The sequence below is a fragment of the Lynx rufus genome, unplaced genomic scaffold (genome assembly GCF_022079265.1).
Source record: "Lynx rufus isolate CCGP_SWC_20201006 ecotype Redwood Valley unplaced genomic scaffold, mLynRuf1.p SCAF_9, whole genome shotgun sequence".
Lineage (NCBI taxonomy): Eukaryota > Metazoa > Chordata > Mammalia > Carnivora > Felidae > Lynx > Lynx rufus.
The window spans coordinates 15,093,372-15,114,338 of NW_025814897.1; the positions used below are offsets into that span (position 1 = coordinate 15,093,372).

General features: G+C 39.0%; 1 protein-coding gene across 4 annotated transcripts in view; it reads left to right on the plus strand.

The window, feature by feature from the left end:
* Window positions 1-20,967, plus strand: part of RNF214 (ring finger protein 214) — a 47,373-nt gene that overhangs the window by 8,659 nt on the left and 17,747 nt on the right. For all 4 annotated transcript variants that reach the window (XM_047071653.1, XM_047071654.1, XM_047071655.1 and 1 more), the window contains 2 exons: window positions 2,502-2,642; window positions 5,428-5,567. In XM_047071653.1, the coding sequence (XP_046927609.1) occupies window positions 2,502-2,642; window positions 5,428-5,567 (281 nt within the window). The remainder of the gene's footprint in view (window positions 1-2,501; window positions 2,643-5,427; window positions 5,568-20,967) is intronic.

Sequence of the window (20,967 nt, forward strand, 5' to 3'; positions counted from 1 at the left end):
TGGAATTGTAACTTCTGATCCTTGGAACCAATTAGCCACCGATGAAGCAAAGTAACTTTGGCCTCTTACAAAGATCATTTGGATCGAGTAGTTTACTATGTACCTTTCAGTTCTCTGGGTGCATAAATAGTATGTACCTTCAGCCTTCTTGCCATGAAACTGGTGGGTTTTTTTGCCATCCTGAGTTGTTCTAAATATGCATTGTGGACAGAGAAGGTACCACAAAGAAATAAAGGGAAAGAGCTGTGGTTAAAAAAGAAAAGATTCCTCTTATCTACCAGTTGCATATTGGTCCGTAACCTTTCTTTAACTTTTCTTGGGTTAAAGTCCTCTTCCAGAATGTAGTTGGTTTTTTTTGTTTATTTGTTTTTGAGAGAGAGGGTGCAGGTGAGTGAGGGGCAGAGAGAGAGTCCCACTAGGGGCAGAGAGAGAAAGAGAGGATCGGGGCTCACCTGAGATGGGGCTTGGGCTCACCCAGTATGGAGCCTGAACTCACAAACATTATGACCTGAGCCAAAGTCAGATGCTTAACGAACGGAGCCACCCAGGTGCCCCCAAAATGTTTTGAAGACATTAATTCTCATCTCAGAAAAATTATCTCCCTCCCCCACCCCAATTTCAGGGAGTTCAGAGATCCCTGAGGCCCAGCCATAGACCTCTGGTTCAGAATCCCTGTAACTGTGTGACAGTGAGGCGTCATCTGAGGAGCCTTAGTCATGTTTCAGCACCTGGACTAAGGACTAGCTCATCACAAGCTAAAGTTCCATCTTGAGGGCTTATTTTTTATTATCACAGTGTGATACGGTTTCCTTCATTCCCTTCTTTTTTTAAAAATTTTTTAAAATGTTTTATTTATTTTTGGGGGAGAGACAGAGTGCAAGTGAGGGAGGGGCAGACACACACACACACACACACACACACACACACACACACACACACAGAATCTGAAGCAGGCTCCAGGCCCTGAGCTGTCAGCACAGAGCCTGGTGTGGGGCTCGAACTCACAAACCATGAGATCATGACCTGAGCCGAAGTCAGGCGCTTAACCGACTGAGCCACCCAGACGCCCCTCCTTCATTCACTTCTAAAACCTGTCTTTTCTTTGAAAATAATTATCTTTTTCTTTTTAATTTTTTTACCATTTATTTTATTTAAAAAAAATTTTTTTAACATTTATTCGTTTTTGAGAGACACAGAGAGACAGAGTGTGAATGGGGGAAGGGCAGAGAGAGAGGGAGACACAGAATCCGAAGCAGGGTCCAGGCTCTGAGCTGTCAGCACAGAGCCCGACGTGGGGCTCAAACTCACGAGCCATGAGATCATGACCTGAGCTGAAGTGGATGCTTAACCGACTGAGCCACCCAGGCACCCCGTAAGGTTTATTTTTGAGAGACAGAAGGAGAGAGAGAGAGTGCGTGCGCAAGTGGGGAAGGGGTGGGGTGGGGCGGCAGAGGATCTGTAGCAGGCTCTGTGCTGACGGCAGAGAGCCTGATGCAGGGCTCAACCCATGAACCTCCACAAGATCATGCGCTGAGCTGAAGTCAGATGCTTAACTGATTGAGCTACCCGGTGCCCAAAAATAGTTATCTTTTAATGAACAAGTTCAGTCGAATGCTCTTAGTTTAAATTTTACATGGGCTGCCTTACACCAAATCTGTTTTAAATTGACCGTCTTTAAGTTTTAGTGTCCCTTTGAAAGGTCACCATCACTTTTCTTGATTTATGGGTGTGGGGAGGCAGAACACTGCAGTTCTCAGAAGCCTTAACTTCTACTCCATTACGTGAGAGTTTATTGATTGGCCCAATCTGAATACCGTGTTCCTCAGACCCCTTTAGTGGATCTGTCCATTTTTAGCACTAGTGACCAGTAAGGAATCCTATTTTCTGGATGCATTCTTGAGTAGGTGATCTGTTTTTTGGTCTTTGCCCATTCATTTCTTCTTGCTCTGATAAAATGCCTCCTTCCTCTTATTCCCTAGAGCAGCGATTGCCAAACTTTTCTGTAAAATGTCTGATGGTAAATGTCTTAGTTTTGGGGGCTCTATGGGTTCTGTTGTAACCATTCCATTCATTGTAATATAAAAGCAACTTGTAAGCCATGTGGGTAGTTCCTATAAAACTTATTTATGAAAGCAGACAGTGGCTGGATTTGGCCCACAGGCCATACATTGCCAGAACCTGCCTTAGCGAAGTGTTGTGCGATAGAATGTCCTGTAATGATGGAAATGTCTTGTATCTTGTGCCATCTAGTATGGTAGCCTTTTGTTATTTGTGGCTACCCAGTACTTGGAATGTGGGTGGCTAGGTTACTGAGGGGCCGTATTTTTAAATTCTCTTATCTTAAATGATTTTAATTTATAAAGCCACACATGGCCAGCCAGCAGTTAGAATATTGGATTGCACATCCTAGGGCTCTGCACAATGCCTTGAACGGGCATCTGGTGAATGTTTTTTTGCAGTTAGATCAGGGAATTACACTTTCCTTCTCTTGTTACAAATAGGACAAAATGATGACGGAGAGAACCCTGTTGAAGGAACGTTACCAGGAGGTCCTGGACAAGCAGAGGCAAGTGGAGAATCAGCTCCAAGTGCAGTTAAAACAACTTCAGCAAAGGAGGGAAGAAGAAATGAAGAATCACCAGGTATTCTGTTTATTAAAATTGTCAGTAAGGAAAGCTACACTTCCTAATCAAACTTTAATTTTGTTTCTGAATTAATAGAAATAGAAGGGCAGTATTTATCTTTTAACGGTTGTCTTAGAATTTTAGGGATCAAAAGAATTTCTGAAGGCATCTTGTTCAAGCTCCCACTAGTATTTTAGTTCAGAGAAAAAAGTTATTTACTTAACATATTTTGATGACACAGTTGACTGTCTACCTGGAAAACCACGTGATTAGACTCTTATGTTACATTAAAACATACAATTCTAGGTAGATTAAAACTCTACGTGTGAAAACTGGAAAAAATATAAATTAGAAGAAAGTTTAGGAGCATATTTATGAAACCTCAAGTTGCAAGAGGTCATTTTAAGCCAGGCAGAAAACCCAGAAGCCATAAGAAAATGAACCAACTGTATTATATGTAATTTAAAACTTTTGATAGGGCACATGATACAAAAACCAGTCAGAAGATCAATGTGAGACTGGGAAAATGTTTGTGGCACACCTGATGAACAGTTTAATATCCATATCTGTGTTCTGAGACTCTTACACATTCATGGTAAAAGTCAGATACTCTAGAGAAAAATCAGGAAAGGTTATTCTATAGCTTCCTATTGCTCCTGTGACAGATTACCGTGAATTTGGCAGCTGAACATGACACACATTTATTACCTCATAGTACTATAGGCCAGAAGTCCAACCTGGGTGTCACTGGGCTAAAATCCAAGTATTGGCAGGGTTGTACCCCTTTCTGGGGACTTGGGGAGAGTACCTCTCTCTGCATTTCTAGCTTCTAGAGGCTGCTTGCGTTCCTTGACTTGTGGCGCCATTCTCCATCCTCCAAGTCAGCAGATTTCCATCTCTGACCATTCTTCCCTAATCACATATTCATCTGATCACACCTGGGAAGGGTTTTCCACTTTTAAAGACCTGCATGATTAGGTTGGCTGTATCCAGATGACCCAGGATTATCTCCCCATATCCAGGTCTTTACCTTAGTCACACCTGCACAGTGTCTGTTCCCATGGAAGGTAGCATATTTGCAGGTCCCAGGGATTAGGTTAGATTTGATTAGATGACCATGTGGACATATTTTGGGGGGGGTGGAGTGGGCTATTATTTTGCCTACAGCAATTATAGATGGCAATTCACAGAAGAGAAGAAGCAAGTGGATAATAAACATATGAAAAGAAGCCCAACCTCACTGGTATTCATTGATTCATTCATTCATTCATTCATTCATTCATTCACTCAGCATTTTCTGAGTTCCTGATCTGAGCTCTGCAGATTTAATGGTAAAGAAAACATAGTCTCTGCATTGAATGCTTCTTTGAGTTGGAGGAAGCAGACATTAAAAACAGTAAAGGATGGGAGTTAGGAAAATGCTCCCTAAAATTATTAGATACCATTCCTCTCTCTCCCCTCAAGAGATTGGTAAAAATGAAATACATTGTCAGGGTGAGGAAAAATGAACTCTTTTTCAGACATTTGTAGATGTATGCATTGTTACAACCTTTTTGGAAAAGTTGTTAAGAATCATCAGTTAGGGGCACCTAGATGGCTCAGTCGGTTCGGCACCCGACTTAGCTCAGGTCATGATCTCAATAGCTTGTGGGTTCGAGCCCCGTGTTGGGCTCTGTGCTGACAGGTCAGAGCCTGGAGCCTGCTTGGATTCTGTGTCTCCCTCTCTCTCTGCCTTTCCGTGCTCACACTCTGTTTCTCTCTCTTAAAAATAAACATTAAAAAAATTTTTTTTAATTAAAAAAAATTATCAGTTAAAATTTAAATGTTCTGTGACCTAGCGATCGTATTATTAAGTCTGTTCTACAGAAATAAACGTTTTTATATGAAAACATAGACATAGAGTATTAATTGCAGTATGGTGTGTAGTTACCAAAAAACTGGAATCAACTTAATGGACTCTTAACATAGATGGTTGGATAAATTGGATATATACATATTATGTCTTATACAGCTATTTTTAAGTTAAATCTATATTGACAGTGTGTTTACATCAAGTGGAAAAAAGGATGGCAAATAACATGTATAAAATCCTCTCATTTGGAAAAAACACAAAAGCAAAGAGATACATATTTAAGTATACATGTGTTTGTGTAAGAACAGAGAGAGATGTGAAAGCCTGCTCCAACATCATGTTGGTTATGGGTGGAATTGGGGTGGACAGGGAGTGACCTATCACTTTTTTATTATTTGACTTCTTACTAAAAATGTATACATACATGTATGTATGTATGTATGTATGTATATATATATATACACATATATATACCTACATACATAAACCCTCACACATACCTACATACATATATATATATGCATACATATATATATAAACCCTCACACATAATTAAGTAGAACCTTAACAAAACAAAACAAAACTATATTTGTTGGAAATAGGAAATTCCCACCCTGTACAGGCATTCTTTTCAGGTGTTCATTCAGCCTTTACCCAAACACGAGTAATGGAGAGGTTATTCCCTCAGAAGGCAGTAAATTCCATTTTTGAACAGTAGGGATTGTTAGAAATTCTTTGTCCTACTGAGTTGAAATCTACTTTATTGTAACTTTCTCTCTTACATCTAAATACTGGCTTTCTGAGCCACTCATGAACCAGATTCCTTCAGTTCAAGTTGAATTTACTAAAGTCAATGTATTAATTTGTGTTAGTGAAAAATAACCTTCAGACCAAAAGAACTAATTTGTTTCCTTCTTTATTTGTGTGTGGCTGTAATTATGGGGGACTCAGGAGATATTGAAGGCTATCCAGGATGTAACAATAAAGCGAGAAGAAACAAAAAAGAAGATAGAGAAAGAAAAGAAGGAGTTTTTGCAGAAGGAGCAGGATCTGAAAGCTGAAATTGAGAAGCTTTGTGAGAAGGGCAGAAGGTAAATGATGCTGTTTAGAGTAGAACCCTGCACGTATGTATATATTTGTGCATAAGTCGCCAGTTGTGTTTATGTTCCTACTTCCTTTTCTTTTGGTCTAATTCTTATTTGAAAAACAAGTGCACAAATAAAATCCTGTAATGACTTCAGCATTTTCAGCACCTTGTTTTAGGTTCAATAAAAAAAAATTTCAGATTCAATAATACCTTAAAATAATAGCAGCTGCTTGTTGGCTCCTAAGTATGATCAAGATTTTGAAATGCATCTAACAACCACTTCGCTTGTTTTGAACCTGGTTCTTCAGAAGTTCAGGGTATGGAAGTACTCTGATTATGTTATTCACTAAAACAGATTTCAAACAGTAACATCATAAGTAAGCTGTTTGGAGAGAATTATTTAGTGGATCTGTGTTCTCTTCTGGGCATTGTAGTAAGAACAAAGTAGGTGTAGAATTTGGTCGGATTTTCAGTTTTCCAACTTTCTTAATGTTGAAATAAAAATAACTGCGAACACTGATGATTTTATTTAAATTGTAAAATGCGCTTTTATTTGTCACTAAAATCTTGGCTTGCTGGTGAGTGAAAAGTAGCAAGCTCATCGGTTGAATCATTTTTCCAAGCATGAAAGATGGTAACCGTGAAAGGTCAACATGAGAAAGCACATTTGGGAAAGAGCCTAAGGATCAGTCTGTTTTGTTGACACTCAAATGATGGATGGTTACAAGTTGGGTCGGCTGTCCGTGATGATCCATGTGCCAGCAGTTATGAAGAGTGTGCTGGGACCATAACGCCATACCTGGTGTTGTTAGTGATCCAAACCGCTGCCACTACCTGCTGACTGCATGGCCTTTGTCATCGTCTTCATGGTCTGCAAGGGGGAGGAGGTGAAACACATGTGATGCGAGCAACTCAGCAGCAGACGTCTTAGCAAAAGCTAGGAAGGGGAGTCTGTAATTATATTCCAGGCTCTGTGAAAGATTTCCTTTTGATGTGTACTCTATGCTCTTAACATATCTCTGACCGCTTTCTTTACCTTCTGATTGGATAGCCCCGGAGTGGCTGATACTAACGGTTTGCTGCTTGTGCTCTTGAAGATCCAATTGGGTGTTTTTACGTGTGTTGTGAATGTCAGAATGGTGCTTTCTGTCATTTGTTTTGTGGCGTGTGGGGTTCACTTTTCCAGAAGCAGGAGGAAGAAGTCTTCTGTGTGTATCTTTGTTCAGGCAGCGATAGAGGTTTTGTTTCGCATTCCGTCATCCATAGTAACTGTGGGCACAGAGCTTTTGCTCATTGTGCTAGTCTGCTCAGGCTGCCGTAACAGAGTACCACAGACTGGGTGACTTAACAGAAATGTAAAAATAAAAGAAAAAGAAAAAGAAAGGATAATAATTAGAATCAGGATGAGCAATAAAAACAAGAGCAACAACAACAGCAACGCAGAAGTGTATCATCTCACAGTTCCAGAGGCTGGAAGTCCAAGGTTAAGATGCCAGCAGGGCTGGTTTATGGTGAAGCTGCCGTCTTGGCTTGCAGACACCGCTGCCTTTTTGCTCTCTCCTCACGTGGCCTTTCTCCTCTGGGTGTGCACACTCCTTCTCTCTTTCCTGTTCGTATAAGGACACCAGTCCTCCCGGATTAGATCCCCGTCCTTATGCCCTCATTTAACTTCAATTACTTCCTTAAAGGCCTTCTCTCCAAATACAGTCACACTGCTGGTTAGAGTTTCAACACAGGAATTTTGGGACACATTTCAGTCCATAACAGTCATATTTCCTGTTTGTAGCTCTTTCGTTCAGTCAGTCAGTGTTTATGGAGTGTCTTCTGTGAGCCAGACAATATGGGCCTAGAGAATAAAAAGTCCTCAAGGGGGGCACCTGGGTGGCTCAGTCCGTTAAGCCGTCAACTTCTGCTCAGGTCATGATCTCACGGTCAGTGAGTTCAAGCCCTGCATCGAGCTTTGTGCTAACAGCTCAGAGCCTGGAGCCTGCTTCGGATTCTGTGTCTCCCTCTCTCTCTGCTCCTCCCTTGCTTGCGCTGTCTCTCTCAAAAATTAAAAAACGTTAAAAAAAAAGTCCTCAAGGAGCTTATTGTTTAATAAGGGAAATGAGAGTATAATGATACCGTATAGTGGTGGTATGAGGTCCGGACTGGGTAGGAGGAGTCAAAGAGGGCTTCCCGGAGAAAGTGATTCCAGAAATAAATCCCGAAAGATAAAGGGGAACGTGAACACCAAATGCAATGGATGATCCTTGGTTTGATCCTGGATTAAACAAATAAACTGTAAAGGACGTTTTGGAATAAATGGGAAAATTTGAATATGGATTACATATTAGATAGTGTGTTGATATTAAATATTTGGGATACTGTGGGTTATGCTGTTGAATGTTTATGTAGAAGATTGTTCTTGTTTTTTAAGAGATACTTGCTGGAGTTTTAGGGGCTAGGTGTAAGGATGTCTGTAACTTTCAGATGGTTCCGAGAGAGACAAAACGAATGTGGCAAGTAAGGGTAACAACTGATGAAGCTAGATGAAGGGCACGTGTTTATTATACTATTCTCTTGATTTTTCTTTTGGATTGAAACGTTCAAAGGTAGAGTTATAGGGTGGGGGTAGATACCAGGAGGAATTAATGGGGCAAAGAATAGGGCAAAGACCTTGCAGGCAGGAGGCCTACAGATGAGAGAGCCACACTGAGCTGTTAGCTGGGCCGGAATGAGGCCAGTGAAGTAGTGGGAAGCTGGTCACAAAAGATTCCTGTGTTGTGTTCAGGAGTTTGGGTTTTTCCCTGATAGAGATATTGAAAGATTTTAAGGGAGGAGAGGTATCAAAGGATGAGCTTTGCATTTTAGATAAATGACTTTGGCAGGTGGAAAGCAGGTGGGAGTAGCTTGCAGGGCCACTTAGGAGATGTCTCTGACAGAGCCTGTGTCACTCTGGCGCCAGCGGGGAGGAGAGAAGGGAACGCATTTGTCAGGAGCACTGGGAGGTGACAGGGAGGAGCTGGTGTAATTCCCATATTTCTGGCTCTGAAAATGGGGGAAATAATGGGGTTCTTTTGTAAGGTGTCTTAGCCATTTTATCTTACAAGTTTCAACTTAATTCTGCCTACTTTGTGACATCTTCCTTATCCACTTCTTCCTGAACTAATTTCTGATTTCTCCCTCCTTAGAACATCTATACAGCTCTCTGACCATTTAGTGCTTATTTTTATATTGTACCCTACATTTTTTTCCCACCTGTGTATGTCTCAGCTGCCCACTTACATTGTAAGCCTCTTGAGGATAAATACTAGATTCTCTCTGTGTATAGGTAATTAAAAAAATTCATTCTCATATTCTTTTCCAGTACTCAGTTCATTGCTATATAACTGATAATTATTTGACAAGTATTTGTTGAATCACTGGATAGCAAATTAAGAGAATTTCACATTGGGACGCCTGGGTGGCTCAGTCAGTTCAGCATCTGACTCTTGGTTTCAGCTCAGGTCATGAACTCATGGTTCATGAGTTCAAGCCCCGTGTCTGGCTCCACTCTGACACTGCGGAGCCTGATTGGGATTCTCTCTCCCCTCTTTCTCTACCCCTCCCCTGTTCTCTCTCTCTCTCTTTCTCTTTCAAAATAAATAATTTTTTCAAAAAAGAGTTTTAGGGGCCCCTGGGTGGCTCAGTTGGTTGAACATCTGACTTCGGCTCAGGTCATGATCTCACAGTTTGTGGGTTCGAGCCCCGCCTTGGGTTCTGTGCTGACAGCTCAGAGTCTGGAGTCTGCTTCACATTCTGTGTCTCTCTCTCTGTCCCTTCCCTGCTTATATTCTCTCTCTCTCTCTCTCTCTCTCTCAAAAATAAATAAATATTAAAAAAAATGAAAAAAAGAATTTTTCACTGATGTTATGTGAAGGTGAATTTAATAGAAATCTGCTAAGTGCTTTGTACTTTTTGAGGTAGTCACTATTATTTTATTTATTTATTTTTTAAAGTTTATTTATTTTGAGAGAGAGTACCGAATAATCAGTTTATTTGATTTTTTTCTCCTGGATACTTGGTTGCTTTGTCATGGACGTTGTCTTGCTTTCATGGGACACTTCCTAATTCTCTGCTTATATCCTCCAAGATTATTGCTGGCTTGGGGAAGGTGAGGGCTCAGTGTGCATGTTGTTCCAGGGCAGAACTTCTTTTTAAGATTCCTGCCTTTAACTGTGACTCATGGGGAATGGCAGCAAGTAGAGCCCTTCCTCCATAAAAGACGGTGAGCTTGTGCTTTAAAGGGCTTCATCAATCAACTCGTAGAAGTATCTTGGGACAAATAGCAGGAAAGCTGCAATATTAGGCCCGATTCTTTTTTAAAAGATGTTCTGAGCTTGCCTAATGAACTCACATGATAGAGTGATAGGTAAGTAGTAGATAAGGTACTTAATGTTGGAAGCCTTTCTTTAGATATGTCACAAGAGTCTGTGCTAAATTGAAATTAATAGGGTGCATGAAGATTCATTTTGGAATTCTCTCACCAAATGGTAGTTTATTTAACAGGTACGCACGGAAGCCCTGGTAGCTTGCCTAGTAATCAGTCAATCTGGTGAGTGTTTCTTGGGTGTGCAACAGTGAGCCAGGCTGTCACAACATCCTGTATTTAACCACAGCCTTCAGTCCTCCCGGCAGTCAACTTGTTCCCAGTAAGTCTACACTTGGACCACTTCAGGTCCCCTTTCTCTTTTGGTGACCTCGCTCCTTTGCCACCAGTCTTTCAGCTCCCTGGATGCATGTCTTTCCATACCCAGCCTAGGCGTGTGGTCCACTGCTTGAATTACTCCCTTAGTGTTCCTCTCCGTTCTCTTCCCCTGCATTTTTCTGTAGTCCTCCAGTCCTGGGTCAGGTCCGCCACCTGGCCTGTCATCTTACCCCTGGGCTGCTGAGAGCTGCTGGAGACAGTCATATGACGGTGTGTTTTGGGTCTGAACAAATGTATGACTTCTAACACCACCTGGATCTTCAGGACTCCCTCTTCCTCTGAGAGCTGTCCCAAACTTTTACCTCCCGTTCTGAACTTTCTCTCTCCCCCATTTCTCTCCTTCATCTTAGCAGATGATCTCGCTTTTTATTTCACTGAAGAAATAGAGGCCATCAAGTGAAACTTCCTTCAGTTTCCCAGCTATTGGCACACACATCCATCCCTTCCTCCTGTCCCAGTATCTGAGTTGAACGTTTCTACCTGGATGTGAATTCAGTTCACTCTCGCTTCTACCATTTCTCCATACGTGGCAGCACTGTGCCCCTCCAACCACACCTAAGCTGAAACACTGAGACTCATCCTAAATTCTTATCTCATAGACTTTGACCAAGTTCTGTACATTCTTCTTCTTCCTCTTCCTCCTCCTCCTCTTCTTCTTCTTCTTCTTCTTCTTCTTCTTCTTTTTAATGTTTTTTTATTTTTGAGAGAGAGCACGAGCGGGGGAGGGGCAGAGAAAGGGAAACAGAGGATCTGGAGCGGACTCTGAGCTGACATCAGCAAGCCCTATGTGGTGCTCAAACTCACAAACCGTGAGACCATGACCTAAACCAAAGTCTGACGCTTAACCGACTGAGCCACCCAGGCACCCCAAGAGCCATGCTGCTTTATACGTACTACAACATGAACTCACTTAAAACTCAGCCTGTATTATTTGCTCTAGAAAGCTTTCCCACTCCTCCCCTTCACACATTGTGAACATTTAATTTAGATGACCCTCCTCTGTACTCACTAGCATGCTGTGTGTACCTCTGTCTTAACCCATATCTGATGGTCTTTTTGTTAACTTGAATGCCTCCTCCATCATATAGTTAGCTTCTTGAGGGTAAGTGTTTTGATTTATCTATTGCTGTGTAAAAAAGCAATCGTAAAACTTAGTATCTTACAACAATAGTAATTTCTATTCCTCTCACAACTCTTTGGGTTGACTGAGTCTCCTTTAGAGCCATTCCTGTAGCTGTGGTCGAATGGTGACTGGGTCTTGAACATCCATGATGGTGTCATTAATATTTCTGACACCTTGGCAGGGACACCTGGAAGGCTGGGCTCACCTGGGACTCCAAGAGGTCTAGGCCTTTTCTGACTCTCTCTCTCCATATTATCTCAGGGCTTTTTCCTCTCTAGGTGGTCTTTCCAACACAGGGGCAGATTTTCTACTTGGTGGCTCAGAGCTCCCAAGAGTGCAAAAGTGGAAATTTCTCGGCTTTCCTAAGCCATAGCCTTGGAACTGGTGTAGTGCTACTTCTGTGGCATTCTTTTGGTTAAAATGAGTCACAGGGCCACTCAGATTTAGCATTGGAGGGGACTGTGAAGAGCATGGACACCAGGAGGCCTGGTGCATTGGGGAGGGTCCATATCTGGAAATCTGCTACCACAGCAAGTAACACGTCTTATTTAATTTTTTCTGCTTAGCATAGATTAGTATCTTTTAAATATGGGGAATCATAGAAGTTATGCAGATAGGTACATAATTAGAGATGTTTTAGAAACATGCAGGAAGAATTTTGGAGAGAGACAGAGGCTGGGACATCAACCAGGAGAAGCCCTTACAATAAACTGAGTTTCCAAGGATCCTTATAAGAGTAGTAGTGATGGTGGAATGAAAGAGAAGAAATGGATTCAGGAGGAATTGATGCTGGATTATTTTAGAGATTAAGACTGGGGAAGGTGTCAAAACTAACTTCCCTGTATTGACCCTGGTTAGTAGTTATGTGCTACGTGGTAGTAATTGGGAAATGGAATTCAAGTTCTACGTTTTGAGGGTAAAGAAGTAATTTGATGATATGAGACATACAAGTTAAAATACTAAGTTGGCCTTTGGAAGTGGGACACTAGACTCGAAGAGTTGACTGTGTAGAGGTGATAGTTACGATACTAGAATTGAGTTTTTTATGGGAAAAAGTATAGAGTAGGGCTTAACTCTGAACCCTGAGGTACACCTGCAGTTTGGGAGTATAAAGAGGAAGGCAGAAAGGAAGGGAAACAGCTTATAATAGTTTAGGGTTTCAAAGGGAGAAGTGCCTAACAATGTCAGAAATTTCAGACAAGTAAGTAAGAACCAGGTCTGAGTAAAGGCCATTGGTAATTACTGAGTGTAACCGGCAGGGAAAGTTTTTAGGCAGAGGAATTAAATGATTGAATTTATTTTTACCCCAATATTTTATTATGAAAAATTTTTAAACACTAGGAGAGGCTGGGAGTATTGTACATTAACACTCACCACCTAGATTCAACAATTTACATTCTGCTAAATAGGTTTTAGCAATATCTTTCCATCCCTCTATCCATTCATCAGTCCTCTTTTTTTTTTCCAATGCATATCAGGGCAATTTGTAGTCATCAGTAACTTCACCTTTAAATCCGTGAACATATATATCATTAATTAGAGTTAAATATTATTATTTGTGTGTTTTTATTTTTTTGGTAGTAATATGTATATGCAGTTAAATACGTAAGTCTTAAGTGTACCATTCCATGAGTTGTGACAAATGTATGTGCCTGTGTATTCAGACCCCATCAAGTATAGCGAATACTACCATTAGGCCAAATGGTTCCTCATACACTTTCCCAGGCATTTCTTTTCTTTATCGTTTTTAATGTAAATCCAAGTTAGTTAACATATAGTGCAATAATGATTTCGGGAATGGAATTTAGACGTACAGCACCCAGTGTGCATCCCAACAAGTGCCCTCCTTAGTGCCCATCTCCCATTTGGCCGAACCCCCAACCAACATCTATCTTTCCAACAACCCCTCAGTTCTCTGTATTTAAGAGTCTCTTATGGTTTGTCTCTCTCTCTGGTTTTTCTTATTTTTCCTTCCCTTCCCCTATGTTTATCTGTTGTTTTTCTCAAATTCCATGTACGAGTGAACTCTTAGGATATTTGTCTTTCTCTGACTGACTTATTTCACTTAGCATAATATAATGCACTGTAGTTCCATCCACATTGTGGCAAATGGCAACATTTCATTATTTTTGATTGCTGAGTAATATTTCATTGTATGTATGTACCACATCTTTATCTGTTTGTCAGTTGATGGACATTTGGGCTCTTTCCAAAATTTGGATTTTGTCGATGGTGCTGCTATAAACATTGGGGTGCATGTACCCTTTCGAATCAGCATTTTTGCGTCCTTTAGATAAATACCTAGTAGTGAAGTTGCTGGGTCACAAGGTAGTTCTATTTTTAATTTTTTGAGGAATCTCCATACTGTTTCCCAGATTGGCTGCACCAGTTTGCCTTCCCACCAGTAGTGCCAAAGAGATCCTCTTTCTCCGTGTCCTTGTCAACATCTGTTGTTTCCTGAGTTGTTAATTTTAGCCATTCTGACAGGCGTGAGGTGGTATCTGATTGTGGTTTTGATTTGTATTTCCCTGATGATGAGTGATGTTGTGCATATTTTCATGTGTCTGTTAGCCGTCTAGATGTCTTCTTTGGAAAAGTGTCTCTTCATGTCTTCTTCCCATTTCTTCATTGGATTATTTGTTTGTTGGGTGTTGAGTGTGGCAAGTTCTTTATAGTTTTTGGGTACAACCCTTTATCTGATATGTCATTTGGAAATATCTTCTCCCATTCTGTCAGTTGCCTTTTAGTTTTGCTGATTGTTTCCTTCGCTGTGTAGAAGCTCTTTATCTTCGTGAGGTCCCAATAGTTCATTTTTGCTTTTGTTTCCCTTGCCTCCCGAGACATGTCTAATAAAAACTTGCTGCAGTTGAGGTCAAAGAGATTGGTTGCCTGTGTTCTCCTCTAGGATTTTGATGCCTTCTGTCTTACATTTAGTTCTTTCATCCATTTTTTTTTAATTTTCAATTTTACAGATTTTGTATTTCTTTTTTTTTAATTTTATTTTTTTAAATCTATATCCAAATTAGTTAACATATAGTGCAACAATGATTTCAGGAGTAGATACCTTAATGTCCCTTACTCATTTAGCCCATCCCCCCCCCACAACCCTGTTCTCCATATTTAAGCATCTTTTATGTTTTGTCCCCTCCCTGTTTTTATATTATTTTTGTTTCCCTTCCCTTATGTTCATCTGTTTTGTCTCTTAAAGTCCTCATATGAGTGAAGTCATATGATATTTGTCTTTCTCTAATTTCGCTTAGCATAATACCCTCCAGTTCCATCCATGTAGTTGCAAATGGCAAGATTTCATTCTTTTTGATTGCTGAGTATACTCCATTGTGTGTGTGTGTGTGTGTGTGTGTGTGTGTGTATATATGCCACATCTTCTTTATCCATTCATTCATCGATGGACATTTGGGCTCTTTCCATACTTCGGCTATTGTGGATAGTGCTGCTACAAACATTGGGGTGCATATGTCCCTTTGAAACAGCACACCTGTGTCCCGTGGATAAATGCCCAGTAGTGCAATTGTTGAGTCATAGGGTAGTTCTGTTTTTAATTTTTTCAGGAACCTCCATACTGTTTTCGAGAGTGGCTGCACCACTCTCGGTTGCGTTCCCATCAGCAGTACAAAAGAGATCCTCTTTCTCTGCATCCTCGCCAACATCTGTTGTTGCCTGAGTTGTTCATGTTAGCCATTCTGACAGGTGTGAGGTGGTATCTCATTGTGGTTTTGATTTGTATTTCCCTGATGATGAGTGATGTGGAGCATTTTTTCCTGTCGGTTGGCCATCTGGATGTCTTCTTTGGAGAAGTGTCTGTGTCTTTTGTCCATTTCTTCACTGGGTTATTTGGTTTTTTGGGTGTTGAGTGTGATAAGTTCTTTTCAGATTTTGTATACTATCCCTTTATCTGATATGTCGTTTACAAATATCTTCTCCCATTCTGTTGGTTGCCTTTTAGTTTTGCTGATTGTTTCCTTCGCTATGCAGAAGTTTTTTATTTTGATGAGGTCCCAATACGTTTTTGCTTTTGTTTCCCTTGCCTCTGGAGACGTGTTGAGTAAGAAGTTGCTGCGGCCAGGATCCAAGAAGTTTTTGCCTGCTTTCTCCTCGAGGATTTTGATGGCTTTGTGAGGTCTTTCATCCATTTTCAGTTTATTTTTGTGTATGGTGTAAGAAAGTGGTCCAGGTTCATTTCTCTGCATGTCGCTGTTCAGTTTTCCCAGCACCACTTGCTGAAGAGACTGTCTTTATTCCATTGGATATGCTTTCTTGCTTTGTCAAAGATTAGTTGGTCATACATTTGTGGTCCCTTTCTGGGTTCTCTATTCTGTTCCATTGATCTATGTGTCTGTTATTGTCCTAGTTCCATTCTGTTCTGATGATTATTACAGGTTTGTTTGTAATACAGCTCAAAGTCTGGAATTGTGATGCCTCCAGCTTTGGTTTTCTTTTTCAAGATTGCTTTGGCTATTCGGGGTCTTTTCTGGTTCCATACGAATTTTAGGATTGTTTGTTCTAGCTCTGTGAAGAATGGTAGTGTTATTTTGATAGGGAATGCTTTCCCAGTCATTTCTTGTCCCTTCTTCCAAAAGCAACTGCTGATTTCTGATTTTTTTAATCAGAAATTAATTTAGCAGGTTCTAGAGTGTCACATAAATGAAATCATAGAATGTGTACTCTTTCGTGTAGGACTTCTTTCATTCAGCATAATGTTTTGTGACATTCATTCATGTCTCTTTATTGTCCAGTAATATTCCTTTTGTTAATATACCACTGTTTGTCCGTTCTCCTTTGAGGGGCATGTAATGACTTCCAGATTTTGATTATTATGAATAAAGCTGCTGTGAACAGTCAAATACAAGTCTTTGTGTGAACATATGCTTTTATTTCTCTTGGGTAAATTTCTAGGGGTAGAATCATCAGGTAGTAGGCTAGGTATATGTTTAGTTTTATAAGAAACTGACAGATAAATTTCCCAAGTAGATATACGATTTTACACTCTGCCTACAAGGTATGAGAATTCTGGTTGCTTCATATCCTTGCCACTCAGGTGGTTGTATTTCATTGTGGTTTTATTCTGCATTTCCCTCATTATTAATGATATTGATCACTTTTTCCACCTGCTTATTGATCATGCATATATTTGTTTTTGTGAAGTGTCCACTCAGATTTTTGCTCCCCTCCCTTTTTTTTTGGTTGAGTTTTTAGAAGTTCTTTGCATATTCCAAATATCAAGCCCTTTATCAGTTATATATTCTCTGAAATTTTCTTCCATTCTCTGACTTAGCTATTCATTTTTTAATTGTATCTTTTGATGAACAAGTTTTAATTTTAAGGATATCTAGTTTATCAAGTTCACTTTTATAGTTTTTGCATTCTTTGTCCTAAGAAACCTTTACCTACCCTGAAGTAGCAAAGATGTTCTCTGTTTTCTTATGGAAGCTTTATCATTTTAGCTTTTATCTTTATGATCCATCTAGGCTGGTTAGTTCAGTTGGTGAGAGCGTGGTGCTAATAGCTTTCATCTTTATGATCCATCTCAAGGTAATTTTTGTGCATGGTGAGAAGTAGGGGTTGAGGTTCATTTTTTCCTACGTACCTATTCAGTTCTTCTAGCACTGTGTGTTGGAGAGACTTTCCTTTCTCTCCATTGGGTTACTTTACACCTTTGCCAAAAACCAAATGACAGTATGAGTCATTTGTATAAATAGTAGGCCTATTTCTGAGTACTATTTTTTAAAAATGTTTATTTATTTTGAGAGGGAGAAAGAGCGAACATGACTTGGGGAGGGGCAGAGGGAGAGAGAGAATCCCAAGCAGGCTCCGCAGTGTCATCGCAGAGCCCGTTGTGGAGCTCGAACCCACGAACCTGAGATCGTGACCTGAGCCGAAATCAAGAGTTAGACGCTTAACTGACCGAGCCACCCAGGCACCCCTGTGAGTCCTAGTCTATTGCATTGGTATATTTGTCTATCTTTATGCCATATCATACTGTTGTGATTATTATGGCTTTATAGTAAGTTGTGGTCAGAGAATATAAGGTGTTCTGTTTTTTTTTTAAGGTTGCCTTGAACCTTTGCACTACCTTTGGGTCCTTTACACTACCATATATGTTTGAGAAACAGCTTGCCAGTGTCTACAAAAGCAAAAACAAAACTGGTGAGACACAGTTGCCTTGAATCTGTACATCAATTTGGGGAAAATTGACATCCTAATAATATTGAGCCTTCCAATCCATAAAAATGTGTCTGTTGGTTATTTAGGTCTTTGTGTTACCAACATTTTGTAATTTCCAGTGTACAGGTCTTACACATCTTTTTTTAGATTTCAAAAGAAATTTTTTTCTATTTCATATTCTTTGACACTATTCAAGTAGAATTAAATTTTTAAATTTTTATTTATTTATTTAATTTTTTTTAAGTAGTCCCAATGTGGAGTTTGAATTCACGACCCTGAGATCAAGACCTGAACTGAGAACAAGAGTTGGACGTTTAACCTACTGAGCTTCCCAGGCACCCCAGAAGTAAATTTTCAAAAAAGGTTCCAACCATTTCTTGCTAGTTTGTAAAAATACAATTTATTTTATATATTAATCTTGTACCTCCTACTTTGCTAAATTTACACATGAATGTCTTAGTAGTTTTGTAGATTCTTTAAGATTTTCTATGTAAACAATTATAGCTTCTGTGAACATACAGTTTTATTTCTTCCTTTGAAATCTTAAGCCTTTTATTTCTTGTAAACATTATAGCACTGGCTAGGACCTCCAGTATAGTGTTGAATAGAAGTGGTAGAGTAGAGTAGTTCCTGCTCTTAGGAGGAAATGTTTACTGTTTTACCATTAAGCTTGATAATAGCTATAGCTTTTTTGTGGATGCTCTTTATCATAGTGGGGTAGTTCTCTTCTGTTTCTGATTTTCTGAGAGTTCTTAACATGGTTGGATGCTTAGTTTTGTCAAATAGTTTTTCTGCATCTATTAAAATTATCAAATAGTTTTTCCCCTTTATTCTGTTAATAAGGTGAATTACATTGATTTTTTTTTTTTCAAGTGTTAAACCAGTCATCATCCTTGGCATATATTCACTTGGACAAGATACATTTTTGTTTTTATATATTGCTGGATTTGACTTGCTATTATTTTTTAGGGATATTTGTGTCTATACTTACTGAAGAACATTGATCTATATTATTTTGATTTTTAAAAATTTAGTTACATTGATTGCTGAGGGAGTAAAGTTAAAATGTTTATGGTTATAGACTTCCCTCTTTTTCCTTTTAATTCTGTGAAGTTTTCTTTCTTATCCTTTGAGGCTATATTGTTAGATACATATACATTTATGATTATTATATATTCTTGACAAATTGGCCATGTTATCATTATGAAATGTTTCTCTTTGTCATATTCTTTATGTTAAAGTTTACTTTATGTGATATAAATACTACAGTCTCATGTTTATGTTTTATATGGTGTATATTTTTCCATCATTCATCTTTAGCTTATCTACATTTTTATGTGTCCTGTAGACAGCATATAATTGAATCTTTCTTTTTGATCTCTTCTGACAGGCTGCCTTTTAAATAAAGGCTTTAGTCAGTTTATATTTAATGTAATTATTGATATGGTTGAATTTAGGTCTACTCTTTTACTATGTAAATCGAATATTAATTCTTGAATATTCTTTAGAGTTTGATTTTAATTTGGCCTTTCCTTTCCCAAATACACATCTGTTACATTATTCACTGGCAGTATTCATTATAAAGAAAAACTACATACCTGCTACTTATGTTGTATTAGAAAGACTTGTATTTTTCTCGGATAAGGTATTTGAAAAATTTTCAGAGTCTTAATTGTAGAAACTTAGAATTATTGTCCCTTAGATTTTTAAATAATTAAAAAATTTTAGATATAATATACGTTAATAAAAGGCACTTTAAATTGCACATAGATGAATTTTTACAAATTAATCACACATGTAAACACTAACATGATCAAAGTATAGCACAAACCCATTACCCTAAAATGTACTGTGTTCCTTCTCAATGACTGTCCTTACTTCCCCTCAGTTCCCAGGTAAACACTGATCTGCCTTCTGTCACTGTAGATTACACTTATTTTTTCTAGAGATTTGTATCTAATTTCTTTCACTCAGCATATTTTAAGGATTTATCCATGATGTTGTCATGGATGTGAAGTATGTCAATTCCTTTTTTTTTTTTTAAGATTTTCTTTTTGAAAGCAGTTTTAGGTTTATAACAAAATTGAGAGGGAGGGATGGAGATTTTCCATGTGCCCCCTGCCCCCACACGTGCATAGCCTCCCATTATCAGCATCCTTCACCAGAATGGGACATTTTTTTTTTTTTTTTTACCAAGGGTGAACCTATCCAAATTCCATAGTTCACTTGAGCGTTCACTCTTGGTGTTGTACATTCTTGGTGTTGCACATTCTGTGGGTTTAGACAAATGTATAGTGACGTATATCCATCATTATAATATCGCACAGAGTATTTTTTACTGCCCTAAAAATCCTCTTGCTCTGTTTAGTCATCTTTCTCACACCTCCCCCACCAACAACCACTGATCTTTTTACTGTCTCCATAATTTTGCCTTTTCCAGAATGTTATATAGTTGGAATCATACAGTATGTAGTTAAGATTGGCTTATTTCACTTAATATTATGTATTTGAGGTTCCTCCATATCTTTCATGACTTGATTGATAGCTCTTTTCTTTTTGGTGCTGAGTACTATTCCATTGTCAGGATGTTCCACAGCTTTTTGATCCATTCATCTTCTGATGGCCATGTTGATTGCTTCCAGTTTTTGGCAGTTATAAGTAAACATAATCATGCTGCTATAAACATCCATGTGTGGTTTTTATGTAGACCTAAGTTTTCAACTTCTTTCTGTAAATATCAGGGAGTGCAGTTGTTGGATCATATAGGAAGAGAATGATTAGTTTTGTAAGATACCGCCAAACTGTCTTCCCAAGTGACTGCACCATTTTGCATTCCCATCAGCAGTGTGTGAGGGTTAGCTCACTTCCTTGTCAGCATTTGGTGCTGTCAGTTTGGACCATTCTAATAGGTCTGTGTTGATAGCTCATTGCTGTTTTAATTTGCGTTTTTCTGATGACAACTGATGTGAAGCAACTTTTCATATGCTTATTTCCCCTGTGTGTCTTCTTTGGTGAGGTGTCAGTTGAGGACTTGGGCTGATTTTTTTAAAATCAGGTTGTTTGTTGTTGTTGAGTTTTAAGAGTCCTTTGTGTGTTTAACAGTCCTTAATCAGATGTGCATATTCTCCCAGTCTGTGGTTTGTCTTCTAATCCTTTTGATACTATCCTTTACAGAATAGAAGTTTTCAATTTTAATGAAGTCACTTTATCAGTTATTTCTTTCATGAATTATGTCTGTTTTGTATCTAAAAAGGCATCACCATACCTAAATTCAGCTAGAGTTTCTTTCTTGTTATCATCTAGAAGTTTTATAGTTTTGTATTTTACATTTAGGTCTCTGATCTATTTTGAGTTAATTTCTCTTAAAGG